The sequence below is a fragment of the Heloderma suspectum genome, chromosome 4 (assembly GCF_057233095.1).
Source record: "Heloderma suspectum isolate Gila_16-S chromosome 4, 16-S_ref, whole genome shotgun sequence".
Lineage (NCBI taxonomy): Eukaryota > Metazoa > Chordata > Lepidosauria > Squamata > Helodermatidae > Heloderma > Heloderma suspectum.
Genome location: NC_139461.1, coordinates 14,342,437 through 14,365,565, shown reverse-complemented (window position 1 = coordinate 14,365,565; position 23,129 = coordinate 14,342,437). Strand labels below are relative to the sequence as shown.

Here is a 23,129-nt window from a genome sequence, read left to right as displayed (position 1 = left end):
GGCTGAGGAGCAGGATAAAAATACAATAAATAAACAATAAATTCTCCGTGAAAACCACGATTGGGCTGCAAATGGGGGCTGCGTCATCTGTTGCAAAGATCTTCCCTTCCAAGTGGCACTGGAGCAAATGGCTGATGTAGATGGGGCCCAGCAAAGGCTAGGGGAAACATTTAATGGTCACCTTGCTTAATCTCCTCTACTGTGTTTACTCAGAAGTAAGCCCCATTCTAGTCAATTGTGCTTTTTCGCCGTTAACCAGGTAAACTATTGCATAGGGTGGACATGGGGAGGAAGGAAAAACATGTCCAAATGTGTAGTGGGGTGTTGCCGTTGTTGTTTGAATTAGGGCTGTGCACCACTTCGGCCCGAGGCCTGAACCCCGAGTTGAAGTGGGCTGCTTGAGGCCACTTTGTGCCCCTTCCGAGGTGAGTCTTCTTGCCTGGAGTCACCATTTTAAAAATGGCAACCTCCTGGCGCAACAGAGAAGGTGATGGCAGCAGCAGAGGAGGCAGTGGCCCAGGTAAGGAGTAGGGATGTCAGAGAATTGCGCACAAATTTTAAATGGGATTGAATTCTGACAAATCCGGTCTGCAGAATCCAGGAATGGGGCGGCCTGGTCGACCCAGACTGGAGCTCACGCAGACCCTTTTATTTCTTGTCTGCCAAATGGCGGATTTTATGAAAATAATCCTGAAAAGAAATCCGTAAATTGGAAATGGAAGAAGAACGCGAATGGCTTTACCCTTTTTACGATAATAAATAGGCATTTTCCCTGTGACCCGAGGCTTTCTTTCACTGGGGCTGAGTCGCGAAGTACATGGAAATCCTCCATCTTTTCTGTTTGTTGTCTGTGGAAGTGAGGTCAGGTGAGGTGAGGTCAGGTGAGGTGAGGTCAGGACAGGTCTGGTGAGGTCAGATGAGGTCAGGTGACCAGAAGTTACATGGGGAATCCCTGCAAAGGGCTTTTTTCTTTTTACAAAAATAAATAGGCATTTTCCCTATGACCTGAGGCTTACGGAGACCGACGGCGGGCATGCGGAAAGGATTTTTTCAGAGGTACTTACGGAATTATTTATGTAAGTTCGGGGAGCCAGAAAAAAACAGGGGAATCTGGGGCATGCAGATGGTGGAATGGGGCGGCCCTCGGCTCTGCCAAATCCTCGCAGGGTGGAGCCACTCCACGAGGATTCCGGGGGGAGGAACGGATTGCCTCCCCCCACTGGAATGGATGGTGGGGATCCGTACATCCCTAGTAAGGAGCTGGGGGGGGCATTGGGGGGGACCCACTTTGGGTTAGAGGCCGAGGCAGGTTGCCCACTCCAATCTGCCTGAGCTGGATTGGGCCCTCCGCGTTGCAGCTTCCGAGTTGGATCGGGGGGTCCCTGCACAGCCCTAATTTTTAAATTCCAGAAAACTCCCCATCCAATGTCTAGGGTAGGGGTAGGACCTTTCAGGTTACAGGGAATGTATCAGATGCCATGTAAGCCTACTCAGAAGTAAGCCCAGCTGAGATTAATGGGAATTACCCATTCAGTGCAGAAAGGATTGCATCCTTTATTCTAGGCAGGTGTGTTCCTTGCCAGCCCTGAGTTTACAACTTAAGTACTACTATGAAAAAACTAATCTCCCTCTGAAAAATAAAATATATTCTCTCACACACACCCCTTCCCATAAAGTGCTGTTATTTTCCTGTCAAGGTTTCATTTCCCCTTTCCGCATATCTTCCAGTTTAATGAAAGAAGTCACAGCAGTGATTGACACATCCACTCACAGGGGAAGAAACGTCCCGGTTAATATTTACACTTTGAAGGGGGTGGAATTTCTGGTTGGAAGGGATTGCTGCCCCTTAAAAAAAAAAATAAAATCAGAAATCCAAGATTTTAGTGTAGTTGTAATTGGGCAGTAGTGTGTCCTCACAAAACAAAAGATGGCAGCAAAGACAGGAGTTCATAATCTTTCTAACTCTGACACATAGGCAAGACTGTTTCCACTTTGTAAACATTGAAAAATTACCCTGCCAATGCAATAGAGGTAAGGTCCTTCACTATTATGCCCTTATTGCAGGAGATAGGGCTTTGACTGAAAGAATGTGGGTTACAGCAGTCCTGCCAAGTATGGCTATAGCCACTTTGCTGAGGGGAACAGAGGGGAAGTTAGGAGAGTGTATGATAACCCTGGAGTGTAGTCCAGTGTTGTAATCTAGTTCCTAGGTGTGTCTTTTAGAGGAATGCAGTAGGGGTGGGGCTATGAAGTGGATCGTAGCAGCGGTACAATTTATTAAGGGCTAGAGGAGATTGTGATATATATATATATATATATATATATATGTATGTGTTAGGGTGGCCCTGTGTCCTCTTTTAGAGAGGACCGCCCTCTGATTGAAGGTCTGCTGAAGGAGTGTCCTCTAGTTCAAAGGCATCCTCTTTTGGAAGGGGTGTCCAGTCCACGTCTGGCTTAAAGGGGAAGAACCTGAAGGAGATGAGTTCCAAGACCTTGAAGTCGCCCATTCACAGTGTGCACCTGGACATCAGACTGAGCAGGCACACAGGTCACCTGGTCACAGTCTTCCACATTACGGAGAGATTTCCTATAGTTCTGTAGTGGTTTTGACACCGGAAGAACTGCCGAGGACACAGATTTGAAGTGAGACAGGGTCCTATATGCTGTTTGAATGCATAGGGACTTCTGTAGCTTAATATAATGTGTAGATTTTCACAGGCTTCAGCTAACCAAAGTAGGCCTCTCAAATAATGGGCAGCTTGTAGCTGGCCCCTTGTGTAAGCTAACTGGTACCAAGCAAGTACAGCTTCATAGGTAAACAAACCTCACAGCTGCACGGCCTATGCCAAACTACCCCATTATTATTATTTATTATTTATTGCATTTATACCCTGCCTTTTTTTCTCTTGCAAGGAACCCAAGGCGGCTTACATTACCCTCCTCCTCTCCATTTTAGCCTCACGACAGCCCTGTGAGGTGGGTTGGGCTGAGAGTGTGTGACTGGCCCAAAGTCACCCAGTGAGCTTCCATGGCCGAGTGGGGACTAGAACCCGGATCTCCCGGCTCCTAGTCCAACACTCTTGCCACTACACCACACCGGCTCTCACCACACTGGCCCATCCTTCTAAAGCTGAATGTGACTTGCCTTGATTCTCATGGAGGAGCTGAGAAACTCCCATGATGGAATGTTGGGGCCCTTTTCTCAGGGAAAGGGTGATCGATTTCCCACCCTGCAAAGCTTCAAGCACCTTTGTGAAGGAGGGAGGGAATTATATAAGCTTAGAACAAAGCAAATCACTTTGGTCTCGCTCCAAGGGGGAAGAGGCATGCTACCAGTCTGGAGAAACTTGCTAGTACATGGGGTGGCATCTCATGTGCCTTGGGGACTCCAGCAGCACATGATCAGCTGTGACAGAGGACTGTTCTTGTCAACTGAAGGGACATGAGCTTTCTTTGTATATTCATTCTGCTTCCATATATAATCCCTGTGTAATCCATAAACTGTTAAACTGATCCATTTGTGATTTCTGTGTCACTTGGATCAGTTTAACTGTTTATGGATTACACAAAGATTAAACAAGATTCAGGTAGCCAAATTGTGATTTCTGTCTCACTTTGGCATACCTGAATTTGGTTTAATTGGGACCTAAGTAAATCAGGATCCCGAAATCAACACAGTTCTGTTTAAATTATAATTCTATTTAAAATTATAATAATTATTTCTAAGTTTGCATCTAGATATATAAATTAGCATATGTACATGTTATGCAAATTGGGGTTATCTTTTGTGGGAGATGTTTCCTCTTCTTTGGCAATTCATAAGTGGTATCCAATGAGTTTATATAGCTTTAAGAAAGCCTGTAAGCTATAGTCTGTCTCCTGGAGGTCTGGGTGGGGTCCATTCCCCCCACCCCCTCTATTTCTGAGTGCAGGCCTTAGACTATGTGCCATGAGGCTCCTTGGATGTTAGTGTTTTCTTGTGTAAAGAATCCTGTTATGATTGTATCTGAGCCTTTTCTGTGTTGCCTGGAAAGCAGAGCCTAGCAGTGGACTTCAAGCTGAGCAGATAATCTTATCTTCCATATTAACCATATTTAATTAACCATATTTAAATATTATTCTATATTTAATCTTTGTAAACCTCCCAGAGAGCTCCAGCTATTGGGTGGTATAGAAATGTAATAAATAATAATCAATAAATAATAACCCTGCCCAAGGTGAAGAGAGCCAGGGAAAGAACAGAGGATTTCAGCTGCAGGTTGACACATGATTTTGTGGACACGCCGTCTAAATACTGAGAAACAACAGCGAAGTGGACCTGATAATGCATCTAACTCAAGAGGCCAGTTGAGTTCTACCTCTCTTGTTAGACCTAATGGCCAGGCCTTGTTGCTGTTCACAAAGCTGGCTTCTTTGGAGGCCACAGCTTCAAGGCACCAGAAGTGACTTGAAACTGTGCTTTACTACAGCAGTGGCAAAGAAGAAACTGCCCTGGCTGTGAATGTGTGTGAATGGTGCATATGTGTGAAGAGTGTATATGTTTGGACAAGAACCTTGGGGGACATATACCAGCAGTGGGAGTGGTCCCACACACTGCTGGAATGCACCACTTGATGTACTTGCCTGCAGCCAATGCAGCCCTTGGGCTAAAAGTAGTTTCCCCAACCTCATCTAGATAGACCAGAAAACAGGGACAATTGCACCCCCAGCCTTAGCTCCAGTCCATGTTTTTAAGCCCCCAGTGATTTCAAATAAGCAATAGGTTGTTTATTGCTTATTTAAGCTGTTGTTCTCACATACACAGAGCTCACCTTTTCCATTAATCCTTTGGTTTAACCATTTAATCTGCATCCTCAGGAGAAAAGAGGCCTAAGGTCAGAGAACAGCATCTGCTCGTATTCATCTCTGGTTACATTTCCTCCCTTCCCTTGGAGAAGACCCTGTCAACCAACCACTGGAGAGAGATTTCAAAAATCACTCTTGAAAGGAAAAAGGACGTTGGTTTCCCCTTGTCCATCCATGTCACAGCGAAGCTTAGCCTGATGGTTTCCTGTACACATGCCTTGTGTATTTTTTATTTTTGGTGGACTTCATCCTGATAGCTTGGCTAAAGAATCTATTTTCTTCTGAGAAAGGCAGCGAGAGGCAGAGGCTTGAAGGTGGCCAAAATGAGAGAGCCCTGAATGATGGTGGTGGTGGTGGTGGGGCAGGAATAAAATTAGTGTCTATATGTGTCCTCTACTGATTAAATTAAAAGGAGGTGGTCTCATGGAACTGCAGATACTTGCAAATTCCTACTTGATTCCTAAGTCACCACCCCGGGCCAGACAAACCATGAGGGTACCTTTAATTTAAATCTGTCAGTTCAGAGTCTTAGCGAGAACCATGGTCCAATCATGAAGCATCCTTACCTCAAGATAGACCACCTAAGCACTCCTTCTGCTGCTTTTTGTTCTGTGCCCACTCTCTTAAAGGTCTCCCAGATGCATGGCTTTTGTAATGCTTGGTCAGATAGCCTTAACTCAATCACAGAATAATAGAATAGTGGGGCTGGAAGGGGCCTATAAGACCACTGAGTTCAACCCCCTGTTCAATGCAGGAATCCAAGTCAAAGCATCCCTGACAGATGGCTGTCCAGCTTCGTCTTGAACACCTTCAGTGTGGGAGAGCCCACTGCCTCCCTAGGTCATGGGTCCCATTGTTGTACTGCTCTAACAGTCAGGAGGTTTTTCCTAGTGTTCAGCCGAAATCTGGCTTCCTGTCACTGGAGCCCATTATTCCGTGTCCTGCACTCTGGGATGATCAAGAAGAGATCCTGGCCTTCCTCTCTGTGACAACCTTTCAAGGACTTGAAGAGCGCTATCCTATCTCCCCCCAGTCTTTGCTTCTCAAGGCTAAACATGCCCAGTTCTTTCAGTCTCTCTTCAGAGGGCTTTGTTTCCAGTCCCCTGGTCATCTTTGTTGCCCTCCTTTGAACCCTCTCCAGCTTGTCTGCATCCTTCTTAAAGTCAAATACAAAGCAACCTCCGTGAGGTCTTGTTTCATTCTCCTACTGATGCTTTTATTCTGCACCATCCTGAGTCCAGCCTCAGAAGCACTGATCCCTTTGTACATCTTCATTTGAATCTATAACTGCCTTTGAGTCAGGGCATTTGCATCTCTCTCTCTCTCTCTCTCTCTCTCTCTGGATTCTGCCTGAACAGACTCGCTGTCACATAACTCAAGATTAGGGCAAGATTGTTTGGCTCTGTGAAAAAAAAATGGAGATTTTCCCACCATCTTTGTTTCCTTTGTTTGTTATTAAACCATTGGACCTTGAGTCTATGGAACTACCTGTCACAAGGCTGTCTCAGCCTATAGCTGCTGCCATCAAAATGTATCTTATCGGAAGCAGCAACCAGGTTCCTATGTCATAAGCATGGGAAATGATATGGACAAAACTAAGATATTTATTGAGGAAATTATTCACAGAAGGGAATAAACTGTCACTTTTTAATTAATAGATTGAGCTTGCTTCAGTGCACATAGATATAAGTAATCGATGTGCATTGAAGCAATCTCAACCTATTGGTTACCATTCCTAATAGATAATGGAGAGCCAGGGTGGTGTAGTGGTGAGAGTGATGGGCTGGGAGCTGGGAGATCTGGGTTCTAGTCTCCACTCAGCCATAGAAGCTCACTGGGTGACTTTGGGCCTGTCACAGACTCTCAGCCCAGCCTACCTCACAGGGTTGTTGTTGTGAGGATAAAACTGAGAGAATAATGTAAGCCACCTTCCTTGCATGAGAAAAAATGGTGGGATATAAATGCAATAAATAAACAAATAAATAATCTTCCCCAGTTCAGTCTCAGTGGCTTTTCCCTCAGGCCAAATTTCCCTAAACTCCAGCCCAAGCAATCCCCAGTATTAATATATGAATATACAGTGTTTTTATCCCACGCCTCCAGGGCAGCTTACATATAATCAGTAAAATCCATGATTCACAAAGACAAGTGAATGGGGAGGGAAGAGGGGGGAAAAATAGTCTTCCAGTAGGGCTGGTGCAATGGCAGCATTTCCCAGTCTCTCAACTCCTTAAATACAGCCTGCTGGAATAGGGATGTGCAAGAATTTTGCAAATCACATGAACATATCCTGTTCGCAACCCCAAACATAAATGTGAGCAGGAGTGCAATTCTTGGCAAATTTCCTGAACTTGCATTTGAAAGTGCACATCTACACAAGTGTGCACTTCTGAAAATGTGCATTTGCACACATGCATATTTCTCCCCCCCCCTTCATGGATCATTGCCTTGTTGTGGCGAAGGGAAAACCCCATGGAACGTATCACAAGGCTAAAAGATATGACGCCAGAAGATGAGCCCCTCAGGTCGGAAGGTGTCCAATATACTACTGGGGAAGAGCAGAGGGTATTTCCAAGTAGCACCAGAAAGAGTGAAGCGGCTGGGCCAAAGCCGAAAGGACAGTCAGCTGTGGATGTGTCTGGTGGTAAAAGAAAATCCAATGCTGTAAAGAACAATATTGTTTAGGAACCTGGAATGTAAGATCAATGAATCAAGGTAAGTTAGAGGTGGTCAAACATGAGATGGCAAGATTGAACATCGATATCTTGGGAATCAGCGAACTAAAATGGACAGGCATGGGCAAATTTAATTCAGGTGACCATCATATCTACTACTGTGGGCAAGAATCCCTTAGAAGAAATGGAGTAGCACTCATAGTCAACAAAAGGGTGGGAAAAGCAGTACTGGGGTACAATCTTAAAAACGATAGAATGATCTCAGTACGAATCCAAGGCAAACCATTCAACATCACAGTAATTCAAGTCTATGCCCCAACCACTGATGCTGAAGAAGCTGGGGTTGATCGGTTCTATGAAGACCTACAACACCTTCTAGAACTAACACCAAAAAAAGATGTCCTCTTCATCATAGGGGATTGGAATACTAAAGTAGGAAGTCAAGAAATCACCGGGATAACAGGCAGGCATGGCCTTGATGTACAAAATGAAGCAGGACAAAAGCTAATAGAGTTTTGCCAGGAGAACACGCTGATCATAGCACTCTTTTCCAACTGCAGAAGAGGTGACTCTACACATGGACATCACCAGATGGTCAATATCGAAATCAGATTGATTATGTCCTTTGCAGTAGGGGTACACGAAAGCCACTTACCTGGTCTCGCAGCTTTTCGCGGTGGGGGGGAAGTGCTTCGCTGCTCTCCCCCCGAAGTTCAGGCCGGGGGGGGAGGCTTCCCGCCTCGCCCGGCTGAAATTCAGGCCGGGGGGGAGGCTTCCCGCCTTGCCCAGCCGAAATTCAGGCCGGGGAGGAGGCGTCTCGCCTCGCCCGGCCACAAAATAAAAAGTAAAAAAAAAAACGCCCCCGTGATAGGCTACGTGACAATGAATGTAGCCTATCACGGCTAGATCTGCAAAGTCAGCCGTGATAGCCTACGTCAATCGTCACGTAGCCTATCACGGGTGACTTAAAAAAAAAAGCGCGTACGCAAATGGCGGCCCCCATAGGGAGCCGCCATTCGCATTCCTTATTTGGTCGCTATAGTCTACGTAAAGATTTACGTAGACTACGGCGAAAATAAGGGCAACGCAAATAGCATTGCCCTTATTTTCGCCGTAGTCTATGTAATCTTTACGTAGACTACAGCGACCAAATAAGGAACATGAATGGCGGCTCCCTATGGGGGCTGCCATTAGCCGTACGGGCTTTTTTTTTTTTTAAGTCACCCGTAATAGGCTACGTGACGATTGACGTAGCCTATCACGGCTGACTTTGCAAATCTAGCCGTGATAGGCTACGTTCATCGTCACGTAGCCTATCACGGGGGCGGGTTTTTTTTTTTAGTTTTATTGGAATGGCGGCGGCGGCAGCCGGTCAAAAGATCGGCTGCCGCCCCCGCCTCTGACGAAGACCCGACGAACCGCCGCCGGGAGGGACATTTGGGAAAGGTAAGTCCCGTCCCGGGGGGCGTGCGGGGGGCGGGGGGGTACGGAGAATTTCTCCCCGAAACTTCTTCGGGGGGCCGAACACGTTGGCGCTTGGCCCCCCGAAGTTTCGGGGAGAAATTCTCCGCCAACCCTACTTTGCAGTCAAAGATGGAGAAGCTCCGTACAGTCAGTAAAAACAAGACCTGGAGCTGACTGTGGCTCAGATCATGAGCTTCTTGTTGCAAAATTTCAGCTTAAATTGAAGAACGTAGGGAAAACCACTAAACCATTCAGGTATGACCTAAATCATATCCCTGATGAATATACAGTGGAGGTGAGGAATAGATTTCAGGGATTAGACCTGATAGACAGAGTGCCTGAGGAACTATGGATGGAGGTCCGTCACATTGTTAAGAAGGCAGCAACTCAATCCATCCCAAAGAAAAAGAAATGCAAGAAAGCCAAGTGGCTGTCTGATGAGGCTTTGCAAGTAGCTGAGGAAAGAAGGGAAGCGAAAAGCAAGGGAGAAAGGGGAAGATATACCCAACTGAAGCAGAATTCCAGAGAATAGCAAGGAGAGACAAGAACTTGAGCTGGACATCCTTGAGAGTGAAGTCAAGTGGCCCTTAGGAATAGGGATGTAAGAAAGGCACATAAATTTGTGGATTATATTTATGGTTGGGGGGAGGCGTTCCATCCCTCCCCCCGGAATCCACGCCAGGGGGGGAGGTGCTCTGTTCCTCCCCCCCCGGAATCATGGCCGGCCGGCTGTGCTCCGCAGGAATTCTGCGGAGCCGCCGGCTGGCTCCGTCAGCAGCCGGACATCCGGTCGCTGGCTAGCAGGGACACAAATGGCGGCAGCCGTAGTCGCCACTGTTTGCGTCCCTGCAGTCAGCCGTGATAGGCTACGTAAATGTTTACGTAGCCTATCACAGCTGACTTAAAAAAAAAAATGCATGTACGCAAATGGTGGTGGCCACGGCAGTGGCCGCTGCCATTTGCGTACACGTGTTTTTTTGTTTTTTTAAAAAAAGTCAGCCGTGATAGGCTACGTAAACATTTACGTAGCCTATCACGGTTTTTTTTTTAAAACCTAGCCGTGATAGGCTATGTAAATCTTTACATAGCCTATCACGGTGGGTTTTTTTGTTTTTTGTTTGTTTTTAAACTTTTAAAACTTTTAAAAGTGAATCTTTTTGAGATTGTACCCCAGTACTGCTTTTCCCACCCTTTTGTTGACTATGAGTGCTACTCCATTTCTTCCATGGGATTCTTGCCCACAGTAGTAGATATAATGGTCACCTGAATTAAATTCACCCATGTTGTCCATTTTAGTTTGCTGATTCCGAAGATGTCGATGTTCAGTCTTGCCATCTCATGTTTGACCACCTCCAGCTTACCTTGATTCATTGATCTGACATTCCAGGTTCCTAAACAATATTGTTCTTTACAGCATCAGACTTTCTTTTCACCACCAGACACATCCACAAAGTTCTTTTGGCTTTGGCCCAGCCGCTTCACTCTTTCTGGCACTACTTTGAAATTCCCTCTGCTCTTCCCCAGTAGTATATGGACACCTTCTGACCTGAAGGGCTCATCTTCCGGCATCATATCTTTTAGCCTTATGATGCGTTCCATGGGTTTTTCTTGGCAAGAATACTGGAGTGGGTTGCCATTTCCTTCTGCAGTGGACCACATTTTGTCAGAACTCTCCACCATGACCTGTCTGTCTTGGGTGGCCCTGCATGGCATAGCTTATGGCTTCAGTGAGTTATGCAAGCCCCTTCGCCACAACAAGGCAGTGATCCATGAAGGGGTCCTGAATGGTTAGTGCCCCACTTTTGTCAAACCCCTTGAATTACAGCTGAAAGTCCTGACTTAGCTCCCATCTGGGTGTGTTTCCTTTCAACTTCAGTGTGGTGGTGTACTGAGGCCAACTGCCAAAACAGTTATCCTTGTTCCAATATTTCTGGTCCTGACTGTATTTCATCTGACTCCACCTCTAAATTACCATTGTGCACCTCACTCTCACTGATGGACCTCTGAGGTCTAGTAAAAGTGAAAGTACATCCTAGAAGCCTGAAGTCTTCCCATGTTTGAATTATGACACCCTTACTTATGGTACACGGTGACTCTGGACCTTACTGTCAAAACAGTTGCTCATTTCCTGGTTGGGAAATTTTGAAAAAAAAAAAGTTGACGACATTTCCTAACAGGGGGTGTTGTCTACTTCCACTTTTTAAGTGACATATCTGTCTCTGGACAAGCATAAAACACATCTCTGGCATTCTATGCTCAGGATCGTTTGTTTAGTTCTCAATAGACTTAATTCTTTTGAAAGCAAAGAAGAGAACAGGACTGGCTGAGATCCTGAAATTCTAGAAGGAGAACATTTCAAACTTGTCTGCTCCTATTTGTGAGCAAACGGATGTGATTGGAAGAAGGTAGGTCATTCTGTCCATGAAACCTTCCCCTGATGCCAAATTCTCCTCTGTTGTGGTTCATTCTCCCTCTCTCTTGCTTCTCGTCTCTCCTCCAAGACAGCCCTTCCCCTAAAGCCTTTGGCAGAACTTATCGTAACCAAAATGAAGCCAAATATTTCTAACTGCCTTTCTTCATGTTAATCTGTCATCTCTCCCTTTCCACTATCTCTGTTGTGTCCCCTATACTTGACATTTAAATGTTACATTACTTCAGATAGCAACCTATCCATTTTGGTTCTGTTACTGTTACTCTATCAAGCATCATATACACAAAGGTGATTGTTGGATGATTGTATTGATTAGGTCAGCCTTTTTAAAAGATCTCTTTCTTGCTCCCTGAGCTCAGTTTTATTTTTATTCCCAACTTCAGGTTCTCAGAACAAATGAAAACAGTTACAAAGCTCCAATATACAGCCCTCCATCCCCCTGCCATGCTGCCCTATTTGAGGTGACTACTGAGGCAAATAGCATTCTCACCATAAGGAATGTGCTAATGCTCCAAAGGAAGTATTGAGCTGAGGAGGAAGAGGAGGCTTCCCCAACACATCCTACTCTTTAGGCAGGTAGCAAATCAGCAGTTTGCGATATATATTTAAAAAAATATATATTAGAGGTTAACTATACATGCAGTTAGGATATGAATACAACATGGAAAAATCATCAATTGAACATTTGTTTAGATTGTTTTACTTAAGCCAAGTCCTAGCAATAAAGAAAGTTTTTTCAGCTCATCCTGATCTTTTGCCAGCGCATCTTCCAGCATCTTTGCTTCCACTTCCAGCACAGTTTTTTTTTTTTACCTCCTTGCAAGGCATAAAATGGGATAAATGGGTAACAGCACTAGCAACAATTTAACAACTGCTTGGTGTGCACTCCTGAACTTCAGGTTAGAGATAGGAGAGTATCTCTCCTGTTGTCTATCTGGCATGGCCAATTTCACCCTGGCTCCAAGCCAATCAGCTGACTTATCTGTGCTTGCCCTTTCCACTCACCTAGAAAGCATTCTGAGGAGGCACCCAATAGCCCCATGCCATTATGGGTGGAAATCAGTAGATGTGATGAGCCATAGATACTATGAGATTTGATGGACTGAAGGATAGCTGTCCTTCCACATCTCTCTCAGCAGTTGGCCATGAGGGGTCAGTGGGATGAGCCATAAAGATGGTCCATGGTGCTCATGAGGCTCTCCTCTGTTGAACTCCCTCCATTCCCACACTGCACCAGCAAGCTGTCTCAAATTAGCATTGCAGCAAATCAGCTAAATTACCTCGCTCTCCCACACCCCATAACTACTACAGTGTGAAATAGACAAAAAAAAAAGTGTTTGTAATTTTGCCAGTTGTGAGGGTATCCCAGAAATTCTTACTTGGCCCCACAAATGGTGATAGGCTTATCCCATGCTGCAAATTCTAAGGAGGGGATTAGATAGGTAGCTGCACAGGGAATGTGCAAAGGAGAGGCAACAGAGTCCTTAAGGCTGCCTGTCTCCTGTTTAGTTGATGTGACACACTTGCATCAGCATCTCATTCTTCTGCCCCTAAAAAGGGATAGGAGCACTCACAACTCACCTGAAGCATAGGAGGGCTGCCTTTGTCCCTGGAATATGGTCCTACTGCACCACTATCTGTCCTGGCTTCTTTCCTCTGTTTTCTAGCTCTTTTTTCTCCATGTCACCTTTGCTTATATGCCCTGTTCAAATTTCCCCTCTAAACATCATAACCAGCCAGAATGGCAGCAGAGTTAAAGTTTCTGTTTCTCATAATAATTCATTTTCTTCCTTACCTGCCCACTGCCACCCTCATTAAGTTTGTTTCCTGGACTGGCTTTTCAAAACCCTTTGCAAGAAACACCTCTGCACTCCAAAGAACTCAGTGTTTAAAAAGGAGGCACCCATTTTGTAACTAAAAACCAACACAAAGTGGCTGAACAGGTTTCATTCCTTCACACAGGGGTAAATAGGGAAAGAATGGTTGATTATTACAGCTAAACATAGGCTGGTTTGGTTACAGGTGGATTATGGCATGGAAACTCAGAGCTTGTTAAAAAGGCTGGCATCACGGGGACTTCTTGTTAAACCTCACATATCTTCCTGTATTTTTTTAAGCCCCACCTGTCCTTTTAAATGCAAATGTAACATGGATCAGCCTCAAGGAAAATATGAAACTGGAAGAGCCAGGAATGGAGAATGTGTGGGCAGATGTTGCTGGACAGCAGCTGCCGACATCCCTTACCATGGACTATAGTGGCTACCCCCAATGGGAATTGCAGTCCAGCAAGTTCTGGAGGGCCACACTTTCCCCACAACTGCCTCAAGTTAACTTATATCTGTAATAGACTCTCAGCTTCATTCAAGGAATAAGGCAAGAAATACTAAGCTGAAAGCTTTCGCTGCATCTTTACTGTGTACAGTTCTGGCCACCACACCTACAAATCTGCATTGTAGAGTTTGAAAAAGGGCAGAAAAGAGCAACAAAAGGTGCAATCCTATGCAAAGTCCTACGACCAGCATTCCCCAGCCAGCATTCCCCCTATGAGGAAAAGTTACAACATCTGGGACTGTTTAGCTTAGAGGAAAAAGTGAGTGAGGGGAGACATGATAGATAGGTACAAAATTATGCATGCTGTGGAGAATGTGGGTGGGGATACATTTTTCTCCCTCTCCCTTAATACTAGAATCTAGGGTCATCCCATGAAGCTGATTGGTGGGAAATTCAGGACAGATCAAAGGAAGGACTTCTTCACACAGCACATAGTTAAACTATGGAATTTGCTACTACAGGATGTAGTGATGGCCACCAATTTGGATGGCTTTAAAGGGGGGCTGGACAAATTCCCAGAGGAAAAGGCCATCAGTGGCTACTGGTCCTGATGCCTATATGTTACCTCATGTACCAGAGGCAGTATGCCTATGTACACCAGTTGCTGGGGAACAGGGGTGGGAGAGTGATATTGCACATGTCCTGCTTGTGGGCTCCCAATAGGCAGCTGATTGGCCACTGTGTAAACAGAGCACTGGTCTAGATGGACCCTTGGCTTGATCCATTATGTCTCTTCTTATATTCTTATGGCTCAGCTACATAGCAAAGACTAATTCCCCCTCTGTCTCTTTTCATCCAGCAGGGTTATATCTACACCAGAAGAAGCACAAAGGAACAATTGAGCAGAATGGCCAATTTCAGCTTGACACTCCTCCCCCTTGTTGATGCTGTAAAGAGATATAATGGAACACATAATGAAAGTGCACCAAAGAAGCAAACGACTTGTTATGATCCAGGACTGGATGAAGAAGTGCTTATTTTTGCTATCTTCACCATGCTTTTTTGCATTTTGGGGATTTTGGGAAATGGAGTTGTCATCCGGCTGCTTGGCTTTGGCATTAAGAGAAATACTTTTGCCTTTTACATTCTAAACCTGTCCATTGCCGACTTTGGTTTGGTCACAGCTGAACTGACAATAGAAATACATTGGCTTTTCGTACACTTGTACTGTGATTTCCCCTATGAATTATTTCAAGGCATCTTTCTCTTTATGTACAGCGCTGGCCAATTTCTCCTGACAGTCATCAGCATTGACAGGTGTGTCTCCGTCCTCTTCCCAATTTGGTATCGATGCCACCGACCATCTCACTGGTTCACCACTGTGTGTGCCGTAATATGGGTCCTCTCCTTCCTAATCTGTGGAATTCACTTCACTCTCATCCTTACGACGGGCTTTGGAAATGCTCCCCTGATGTACCAGTTTATTGTAAATGCTGTGCTTTGCCTGCCACTCATGACTATTTCCAGTCTGACCCTGTTCATCAAAGTCTACTTTATATCCAAGCAGAAGATGCGGGGGAAGCTTTTAGTAGCCATCTTGCTTACTCTCCTCTTCTTCTTGATCTTGGCTTTTCCACTGAATGCTTTTTACTTTACTATTTATTTGGTCCGTAATATACATCCCAATCTTGTACATTATGGCTACTTATGTGCCTGTATAAACAGCAGCATTAACCCACTGATCTATTTTTTGGTTGGGAGACAGAGGAAGGGGGGCACGAAGAGGAGCATGAAAGACATACTCCAGAAAGTTTTCAAGGAGGATGAAACCTGTTCAGCAGATATGGAGACCTCTGAAAGTAAACTCTGATGGCTCCAAGATATGAAATCTTACCACTGTTTTTCATTCTCGGTCTGATGAGACATTCTAGTTTCTTCCAAGTAAACATGAATGAGATTGTGTTGCATTGCTTTTTTAGTTGCATTCATCATGAATTACTGATTTCCACACGTGCACAGAATTTCAGCCTTCAGCTGCATGCAGAGAATTATAATTGTGGAACAAAACTTGGTCCATAGAATGTGGCCTGGCTCATTACCACAAGGAATGTCTCAGATCTTAAGAGAGCAATTTGCTCACTGTTGTACCTACTAGGGAATGCCGTAGGTCGGCCTTCCTAACCTGTTGCCTGCCAGATGTTTTGAAAATGCATCTCTCATTAGTCTCAGCCAGCATGGGCAATGATCCAGGGTGATGGGAATTAAAGTCCAAAGTGTCTGGAGGGCACCGCATTGGAGAAAGCTGCTCTCACCCAAGATTCAGTGAACTGGGAGGTGGAAAGCTACTAAATGAGGGAGACATCTTGTTCAAAGGACCATTTTTCCTGGGTGGTTCCAAGTTCCAACAGAAAGCATGCCCCTGGGAAAGCAGAACAAGACACATTCAAAGACTTCATAGATATACATCCCAGCATGTAGATAATACCGGGTATGTGCTCTTGGCAGTTAAATGCCAGGAGATTATGATCTATCATCATAGCGGTTTTGCTTGGCCATATGCAGATGAGAGCTGAAGTGTTGGTGTTGGTGAAGACAGATACCAAAGCAACTGAAACCAAAGTGATGTCCTGTAACTTTCATGAATAATAACTTTTCACTAGGGTGTTCTCAGTGGCTGTGCCCAGGCTTTGGAACTCCTTCCCAAGAGAGGCCAGGTTTGTTTATCTCCATTTTCCTTCCACTGGAAAGGCAAAGACATTTGTATTTAGACAGACCTTTGTCATCTAAGCTAATTCCAGCTGAACTGGCTTTTTAATATGATGGATGCTGTTATGTCTTTCTTATTGATGAGTTTTAAAATATTATTATTTATTGGGTGTGTTTTATTGTACCTGATTTTATTAGATGTGTTTTTAATTGATCCATCGGAATCTTGTAAATATAACTTTGTTATTCTATCTGCATTTTATTGTTAGTCACCCTGGGCGCTATTTTGGTGGAATGACGGGATATACGTTTGGTAAATAAATACATAAATACCTTTTCAGTGCTTAAAAATGATTCCTGAAACATGAATTGCCGATAATATAACATATGGACAGTGATCAGAAAAGCCCTCTGGGGAAAATCCCCTTGTTTTATCAAGCTCTCCTTAAAATTCTATCTAAAAAGAACCACCAAACTTGCTTTAACTTCACTTTGGCAAAAAAAGCCCATGGATGTGCAGAACCTCTCTGAAAAATTTATCTGAACTTATTTTGCCCTCCTTTGAAATTAACCACATGCTTTTGGTGACATTTTGGCTGCAGCTGTTAACATGGACGATGCCTAGAACCATTCCAAACTGGCTTCCAGCCTTGGTGAATGACTTCCACTGGGGAATGGATGGGGAAGCACAACTGTGTTGGTTTTCCTGGACCAAAGTATCCATCTTGATCTTCTTCTTTTGGGTTGGGACTTGAGGGCACTGCCTTATCATGGCTTTGGTCCTAGTTGGTGTGTATGGCCCAGAGGGTGGTGCTAGGGGACTTTGGGTCTACATTGACTTTTGGGGTGCCAGGGTTCTGTCCTCTATGCTTTTTAAAATTTACATGAACACTGGATCTGGTCATTTGGAGGTATGAGCTAAAGTGCCACCAATATGCAGGTGACACACTGCTGTACTGAAGGAAACCCTGAACCAGTGTCTGGGAGCAATTTGGGGGTGGGTGAGGGCAAACAAGCTAAAAATTAATCCAGACAAGACAGAAGTGTTGGAAAATCTGGATTGTGGTGTACAATGACTTTTGGGTGGGGTTTGGGGTTACCTGACCACAAAGGGTCACGTAAAAAACTTGGAAGTACTCTTTCATTCTGAACTTTTAATGAAAGTGCATGTGTCAGCAATATACACCTTCCAGCTTTGCACACTAGGGGTGTTCCTACATTAAGCAAAAAACCTGCAGAAAACATATCCTTTACAGAGATTCTTGCATTCAGTTTCTTTGCAGGATTAGGAAGGTCTCCTTTACATGGCAGACATGTTGTTTGAACTGAGGGAGTGCCTCCCTCCCTCCCTGGCATGTGTGCAAAGGAGGGGGGAGTCTTGTTTTCATAGTTTAACGTCTGCTGTAGTTAGGGATGTTGGAGAATTTTGCCAGATTCCAGGGAGGCCGAATGCTAGCGCACTCGCCCCCTCAGAATCCATGGCGGAATGAAGCCACCTGCCCCACCACTCTGCGAAATGGGCCCAGAACAGATCCTACCTTTGTTGGCCGTTCCTGTGCTCCTTGAATGGCCGTGATAGGCTACATAATTATTTACATAGCCTATCACGGCTAATGCAGGGACGCCATTTGTGTCCCTGCGGAGGCCGTGATAGGCAGGAACACAAATGGCAGCTGCTGTAGCCACCACCATTTGCATCCCTGTCTTTTGCCATGATAGGCTACGTAAATATATATGTAGCCTATCACAGCAAAAGACAGGGATGCAAATGGCGGCGGCTATGGCGGCTGCCATTTGCGTCCCTGCCCAGCCCAGTGGCAGGATGTCTGGCTGCGGCTGGGGAGAATTTCGGGGGAAGGAACGGAGTGCCTCCTTCCCACCGCGAATGACCCCGGATGAAATGGTGAGTCAGTTTCATACATCCCTAGCTGTACTGTTTTCTCACAGTCCCCAGGAAACCTCTGACTTACTTCTGAATAGAGATTACACCACGGTCTAAGTCTACAATCCTGGGCACACTTGCTTGGGAGTGAGCAGCATTGAACTCAATGGGACTTACTTCTGAGTAGACATAAGATCACTCTGTAAGTCTGCAACCCTCCGCGTACTTACTTGGGAGTAAGCCCCATTGAACTTAATAGGGTGTTCTGAAACGACTGAAGACGTTGGTTCTGAGCTTAGTGGGGTGGGGGATCAGATGTGTCTCCCTTCATTGCAGGGAGGCATTTTATCCTCTTCTCCCTCCAATTGAGAAATGTGGAGGCAGGAGATGCAATCAGCAGGTGATCCTTGCCCTCGCGCCTGTCAAATCTGCTTGGATCTCCTTCCCTGCAACCCCGCTCCCATCCTCAGTGCCTTTGCCATCCTGACCATGCCCCCAGCAACAAAAAACAAATGCCCCCAGTAGGCAGACAGAGTGGTTTCTTCTGCTATGGTCGAATTTCATGTGGAGGTCATGGCACTCCTGTTCCATGGGCTGGGAAAAATACTACATTTTTTTGCATTTGGGGAAAACCCGGGATAGGCTGGGGGAAATGGTAGGAGACTCCCTGGAGGGTAACGGCATCATCTAAATAGTCTGCAAACTTCCGTGACAGAGCCATCTCAATAGCAGGATAAAAGCTCCGTGCGATGAGAGAGCAGAGCTGCGAACGGTGAGGAATCTTCCACTGCTAGAACTCCATACACACGTATCAGTTGCCTCACACCTCTTGTGCAGATTTTGCAGTGGTGTCAAACAATCATGGACTTTGCAGGGAATCTAAGAGTCACCTTCTGCACATGTTCCATTTCAAAAGCATCAGTTCTGAGATAGCTGGAATGCAGGGAACAACAGCACATACAACCAGAAACACATATACCCACCAGTGTACATGCATCTTCCAGAATTATATTGGTAAAAACAGACAGCTGCTTTCCCGAAAGGAGCTTATAGTGTAAAGTAGGCTAAAGGGGAAACAACAGAGGGAGGGACAGGAAAAAGAAAGGTAGCAAGAGATGAACCTGGTAAAATCATGTTATGTGTATTTAAGCCTTTGTTACAACTGGGAAAGCCAAAGACTATGTAGGAAAAGTGGATGCTGAGGAAAGATTTGACTGGTGGATGCCGTATAGTAAGGGAGAATGGGCAGAGTTGCTTAAGAAAGCAGGTGAACTCCAGTCAGATGAAGGTGGTGGAGCTGGAGGAGAAGAGTTAACAGAAGAACATATGAAGAACCATGCTGGATCAGACCAAGAGTCCATCTAGTCCAGCATTCTGTTCACACAGGGGCCAAACAGCTGCTCATGGGACAAGCAAGACATGAGTGCAACGTCACCCTCCTGCTCATGTTCCCCAGCAACTGGGGTACATAGGCATACTGCCTCTGATACTGGAGGTAGCACAGAGGCATAAGGACTAGTAGCCATTGACAGCCTTGTCCTTCAAGAATTTATCTCATGCTCCTTTAAAGTCATCCAAATTGGTGGCCATCACTACATCTTGTGGTAGCAATTTCTGTAGTTTAACTATGTGCTGGGTGAAGAAGTACTTCCTTTTATCTGCCCTGAATCTCCCACCGGTCAGCTTCATGGAATGACCCCAGATTCTAGTATTTGAGAGAGGGAGAAAAATGTCTCCCTATCCACTTTCTTCACACCATCCATAATTTTGTACACCTTTGTCAAGCCTTCCCTTACCCTTCTTTTTTCCAAGGTAAACAATCCCAGCTCTTGTAACCTTCTCTCACATGGAAGATGCTCCAGCCCCTTGATAATTCTAGTTGCCCTTTTCTGCACTTTTTCCAGCTCGACAATATCCTTTTTTAGGTGTGAAGACCAGAACTGTACACAGCATTCCAAGTGTAGCTGCACCATAGATTTGTATAGGGGCAGTATGATATTCTCCAGCAAAGGAGATTGTTACCTTGTTGTGGTGCTGGAGCTTGAACACCTCAATGATGCCATGAGCTAAACCATGAAGGGACACCCAAGATGGGAAAGTCATAGCAGAGAGGTGAGACTAAATAAGGTCCCTGGGGAAGGTAACAGCAACCCACCCCAGTATTCTTGCCATGAAAACTAAATGGAAGATTGGAAAAGGAGTATGGAAGGGTTGTATACTCTCACCTTGCCTATTCAACCTGTATGCACAACACATCATGCGATGTGCTGAGCTTGATGAATCCAAGGCTGGAGTTAAAATCGCTGGAAGAAACATTAACCATCTCAGATATGCAGATGATACCACTGTGATGGCTGAAAGTGAGGAGGAGCTGAGGAACCTTATGACGAAGGTGAAAGAAGAAAGTGCAAAAGCTGGGTTGCAGTTAAACCTCAAAAAAACCAAGATTATGGCAACCAGCTTGATTTATCACTGACAAATAGAGGGAAAAACGTGGAGGCAGTGACAAAGATTAATGCAGACGCTGACTGCAGCCAGGAAATCAGAAGACGTTTACTTCTTGGGAGAACAGCAATGACAAATCTTGATAAAATAGTTAAGAGCAGAGACATCACACTGACAACAAAGGTCTGCATAGTTAAAGCAATGGTATTCCCCATAACAACCTATGGCTGCGAGAGCTGGACCATAAGGAAGGCTGAACGCCGAAGAATTGATGCCTTCGAACTGTGGTGCTGGAAAAGACTCTTAAGAGTCCCCTGGACTGCAAGGAGGTCAAATCAATCCATCCTAAAGGAAATCAACCCTGAGTGCTCATTGGAAGGACAGATACTGAAGCTGAAGCTCAAATATTTTGGCCACCTAATGCAAAGAGAAAACTCCCTGGAAAAGACCCTGATGCTGGGAAAGACTGAAGGCAAAAGGAGAAGGGGACGGCAGAGGATGAGATGGCTAGATAGCATCACGGATGCAATGAATATGAACTGGAGCATGCTCCGGGAGAGAGCAGAGGACAGGAAGGCCTGGCATGCTATGGTCCATGGGGTCATGAAGAGTCAGACATGACTTAACGACTGAACAACATTACGGCAAAACAGAGGGGTGCAAATGGCGGCCACTACGCCATTTGCACCCATCTGTTTTGCCGTGATAGGCTACGTAAATATTTACGTAGCCTATCATAGCAGAAAAGAAGGGAATGTAAATGGCGGCCGCCGTAGCCACCACCATTTGCGTTCCCTTAGTTTTGCCATGATAGGCTACATAAATACTTACGTAGCCTATCACAGCTTCCACAGGGACACAATTGGCGTCCCTGCGTTAGCTGTGATAGGCTACGTAAGTATTTACGTAGCCTATCACGGCCATATGGAAGAAGCGAATTTGCAATGCAGCGCGGACAGCAGCAGGTAGGTGCTCTGTTCCGGGCCCATTTTGCAGGGGGGTGGGGGGGCTTCATTCTGCCATGGATTTTTGGGGGCCGAATGCACTGGCATTTGGCCTCACTGAGATCTGTGGCAGAATTCTCCGCTATGCCTACTTTATTGCAGAGAATCCCAGGACAAAAGCTTAATGGTTACACTGTGCTTAATGGTTACACATGCAAGGCATTCCAGGCCACCGCTTTCACATTGGCAACTCCACGCTGCATGAGTTCTGGCAGAGGGAAGTCCAAAAGCCATAGATTAAACCCAGCCTGCCATACACTGAGCTGACTACAAACGCACACACACAATCCACAGCAACGAGAGTTCAAGTCTATGAAAAGCCTCACAGTACTTTTCATGGCAAATCCTTAACAATCCAAAGTTCCAGTCCATGTGCAGAGTGCCTCCAAAAGCCCAGGCGATGATGGATCCAAACAGAGAAGGCTTCAGGCAATGAAGATGAGATGTTCCTAGCAAAGGCTCTTCCCCTTTGCATCAGCTTAAAAGGGAAGGTGTGACTGTAAGACATGCCCTCCTGATCCCTTGACATACAGAGGCCTTTAGCCTTTCAGCAAGGTCCCTGTCTAAACAGGGTGGCACTGCTTGGCCCTCCAGCAGTGACACTTCAACCTGGGTGACCTTTCTGCAAACCACAACCAAACTCTGTCAGGTCCTCACGGGCAGCTTCCAGCCTCCCTGCCTGCCAAGGCCAGACCAGCAGGTGGACAGGGAGTTGGGCGTCTCCTGGCTCTGCTCTGAGAACATTGACAGAGACAAGCTCCCACAGACTCTTGACATTCCAGAGGCTGAATAGGCCCAAGCCCTTCCAGGCTACTTCTAGTCAAATACTGGCTATAACCTACAAGGTCCACTGCAGTACTGAAGCTGACTTTGCAATAAAAGAAAAAAAAAAAACGCCCCCTGATAGGCTACGTGACGATTAACGTAGCCTATCACGGCTAGATTTGCAAAGTCAGCCGTGATAGGCTACGTCAATCGTCACGTAGCCTATCACGGGTGACTTAAAAAAAAAAAGATTTACATAGGCTAAAACGGTGAATCAAAAAGGGATGCAAATAGCGCCCACTACTCTATTTGTGTTCCTCTTTATTTTTGCCGTCATGGTCTACATAAATATTTATGGAGATTCAGATGGCCAAAAATAAGGAACGCAAATGGCGGCGGCCATAGCCGCCGCCATTTGCGTATGCGGGTTTTTTGTTTTTTGTTTTCCCCAGAGCCCTCCGCAGCCGGAAATCCAGCTGCGGACAGCTCTGGGCTGGGCTGGACCTGGCCGGCTGCTCCGCGGAGCTGCCGTGGAGCACAGCTGGCCATCGAGGATTCCAGGGGGGAGGAACAGAGCACCTCCCCCCTGTTGAGGATTCCGGGGGAAGGGACGGAACGCCTCCCCCCCCACCATCAACATA

At 45.6% G+C, this 23,129-nt stretch overlaps 1 protein-coding gene across 2 annotated transcripts; it reads left to right on the top strand.

Annotated features, from left to right (window-relative positions):
- Positions 1 to 11,179: 11,179 nt before the first annotated feature.
- LOC146346564 (mas-related G-protein coupled receptor member H-like) lies at positions 11,180 to 16,738 on the top strand. Of its 2 annotated transcripts, none has more exons than XM_084848727.1 (2): positions 11,180 to 11,389; positions 14,549 to 16,738. In XM_084848727.1, the coding sequence occupies exon 2, from the start codon at positions 14,594 to 14,596 to the stop codon at positions 15,554 to 15,556; it is 963 nt and encodes a 320-aa protein (XP_084704853.1). In that variant the 5' UTR covers positions 11,180 to 11,389; positions 14,549 to 14,593; the 3' UTR covers positions 15,557 to 16,738. The 2 variants fall into 2 exon arrangements, with proteins under 2 accessions (XP_084704853.1, XP_084704850.1); XM_084848724.1 differs by having other exon boundaries at positions 14,546 to 16,738.
- Positions 16,739 to 23,129: the final 6,391 nt, after the last annotated feature.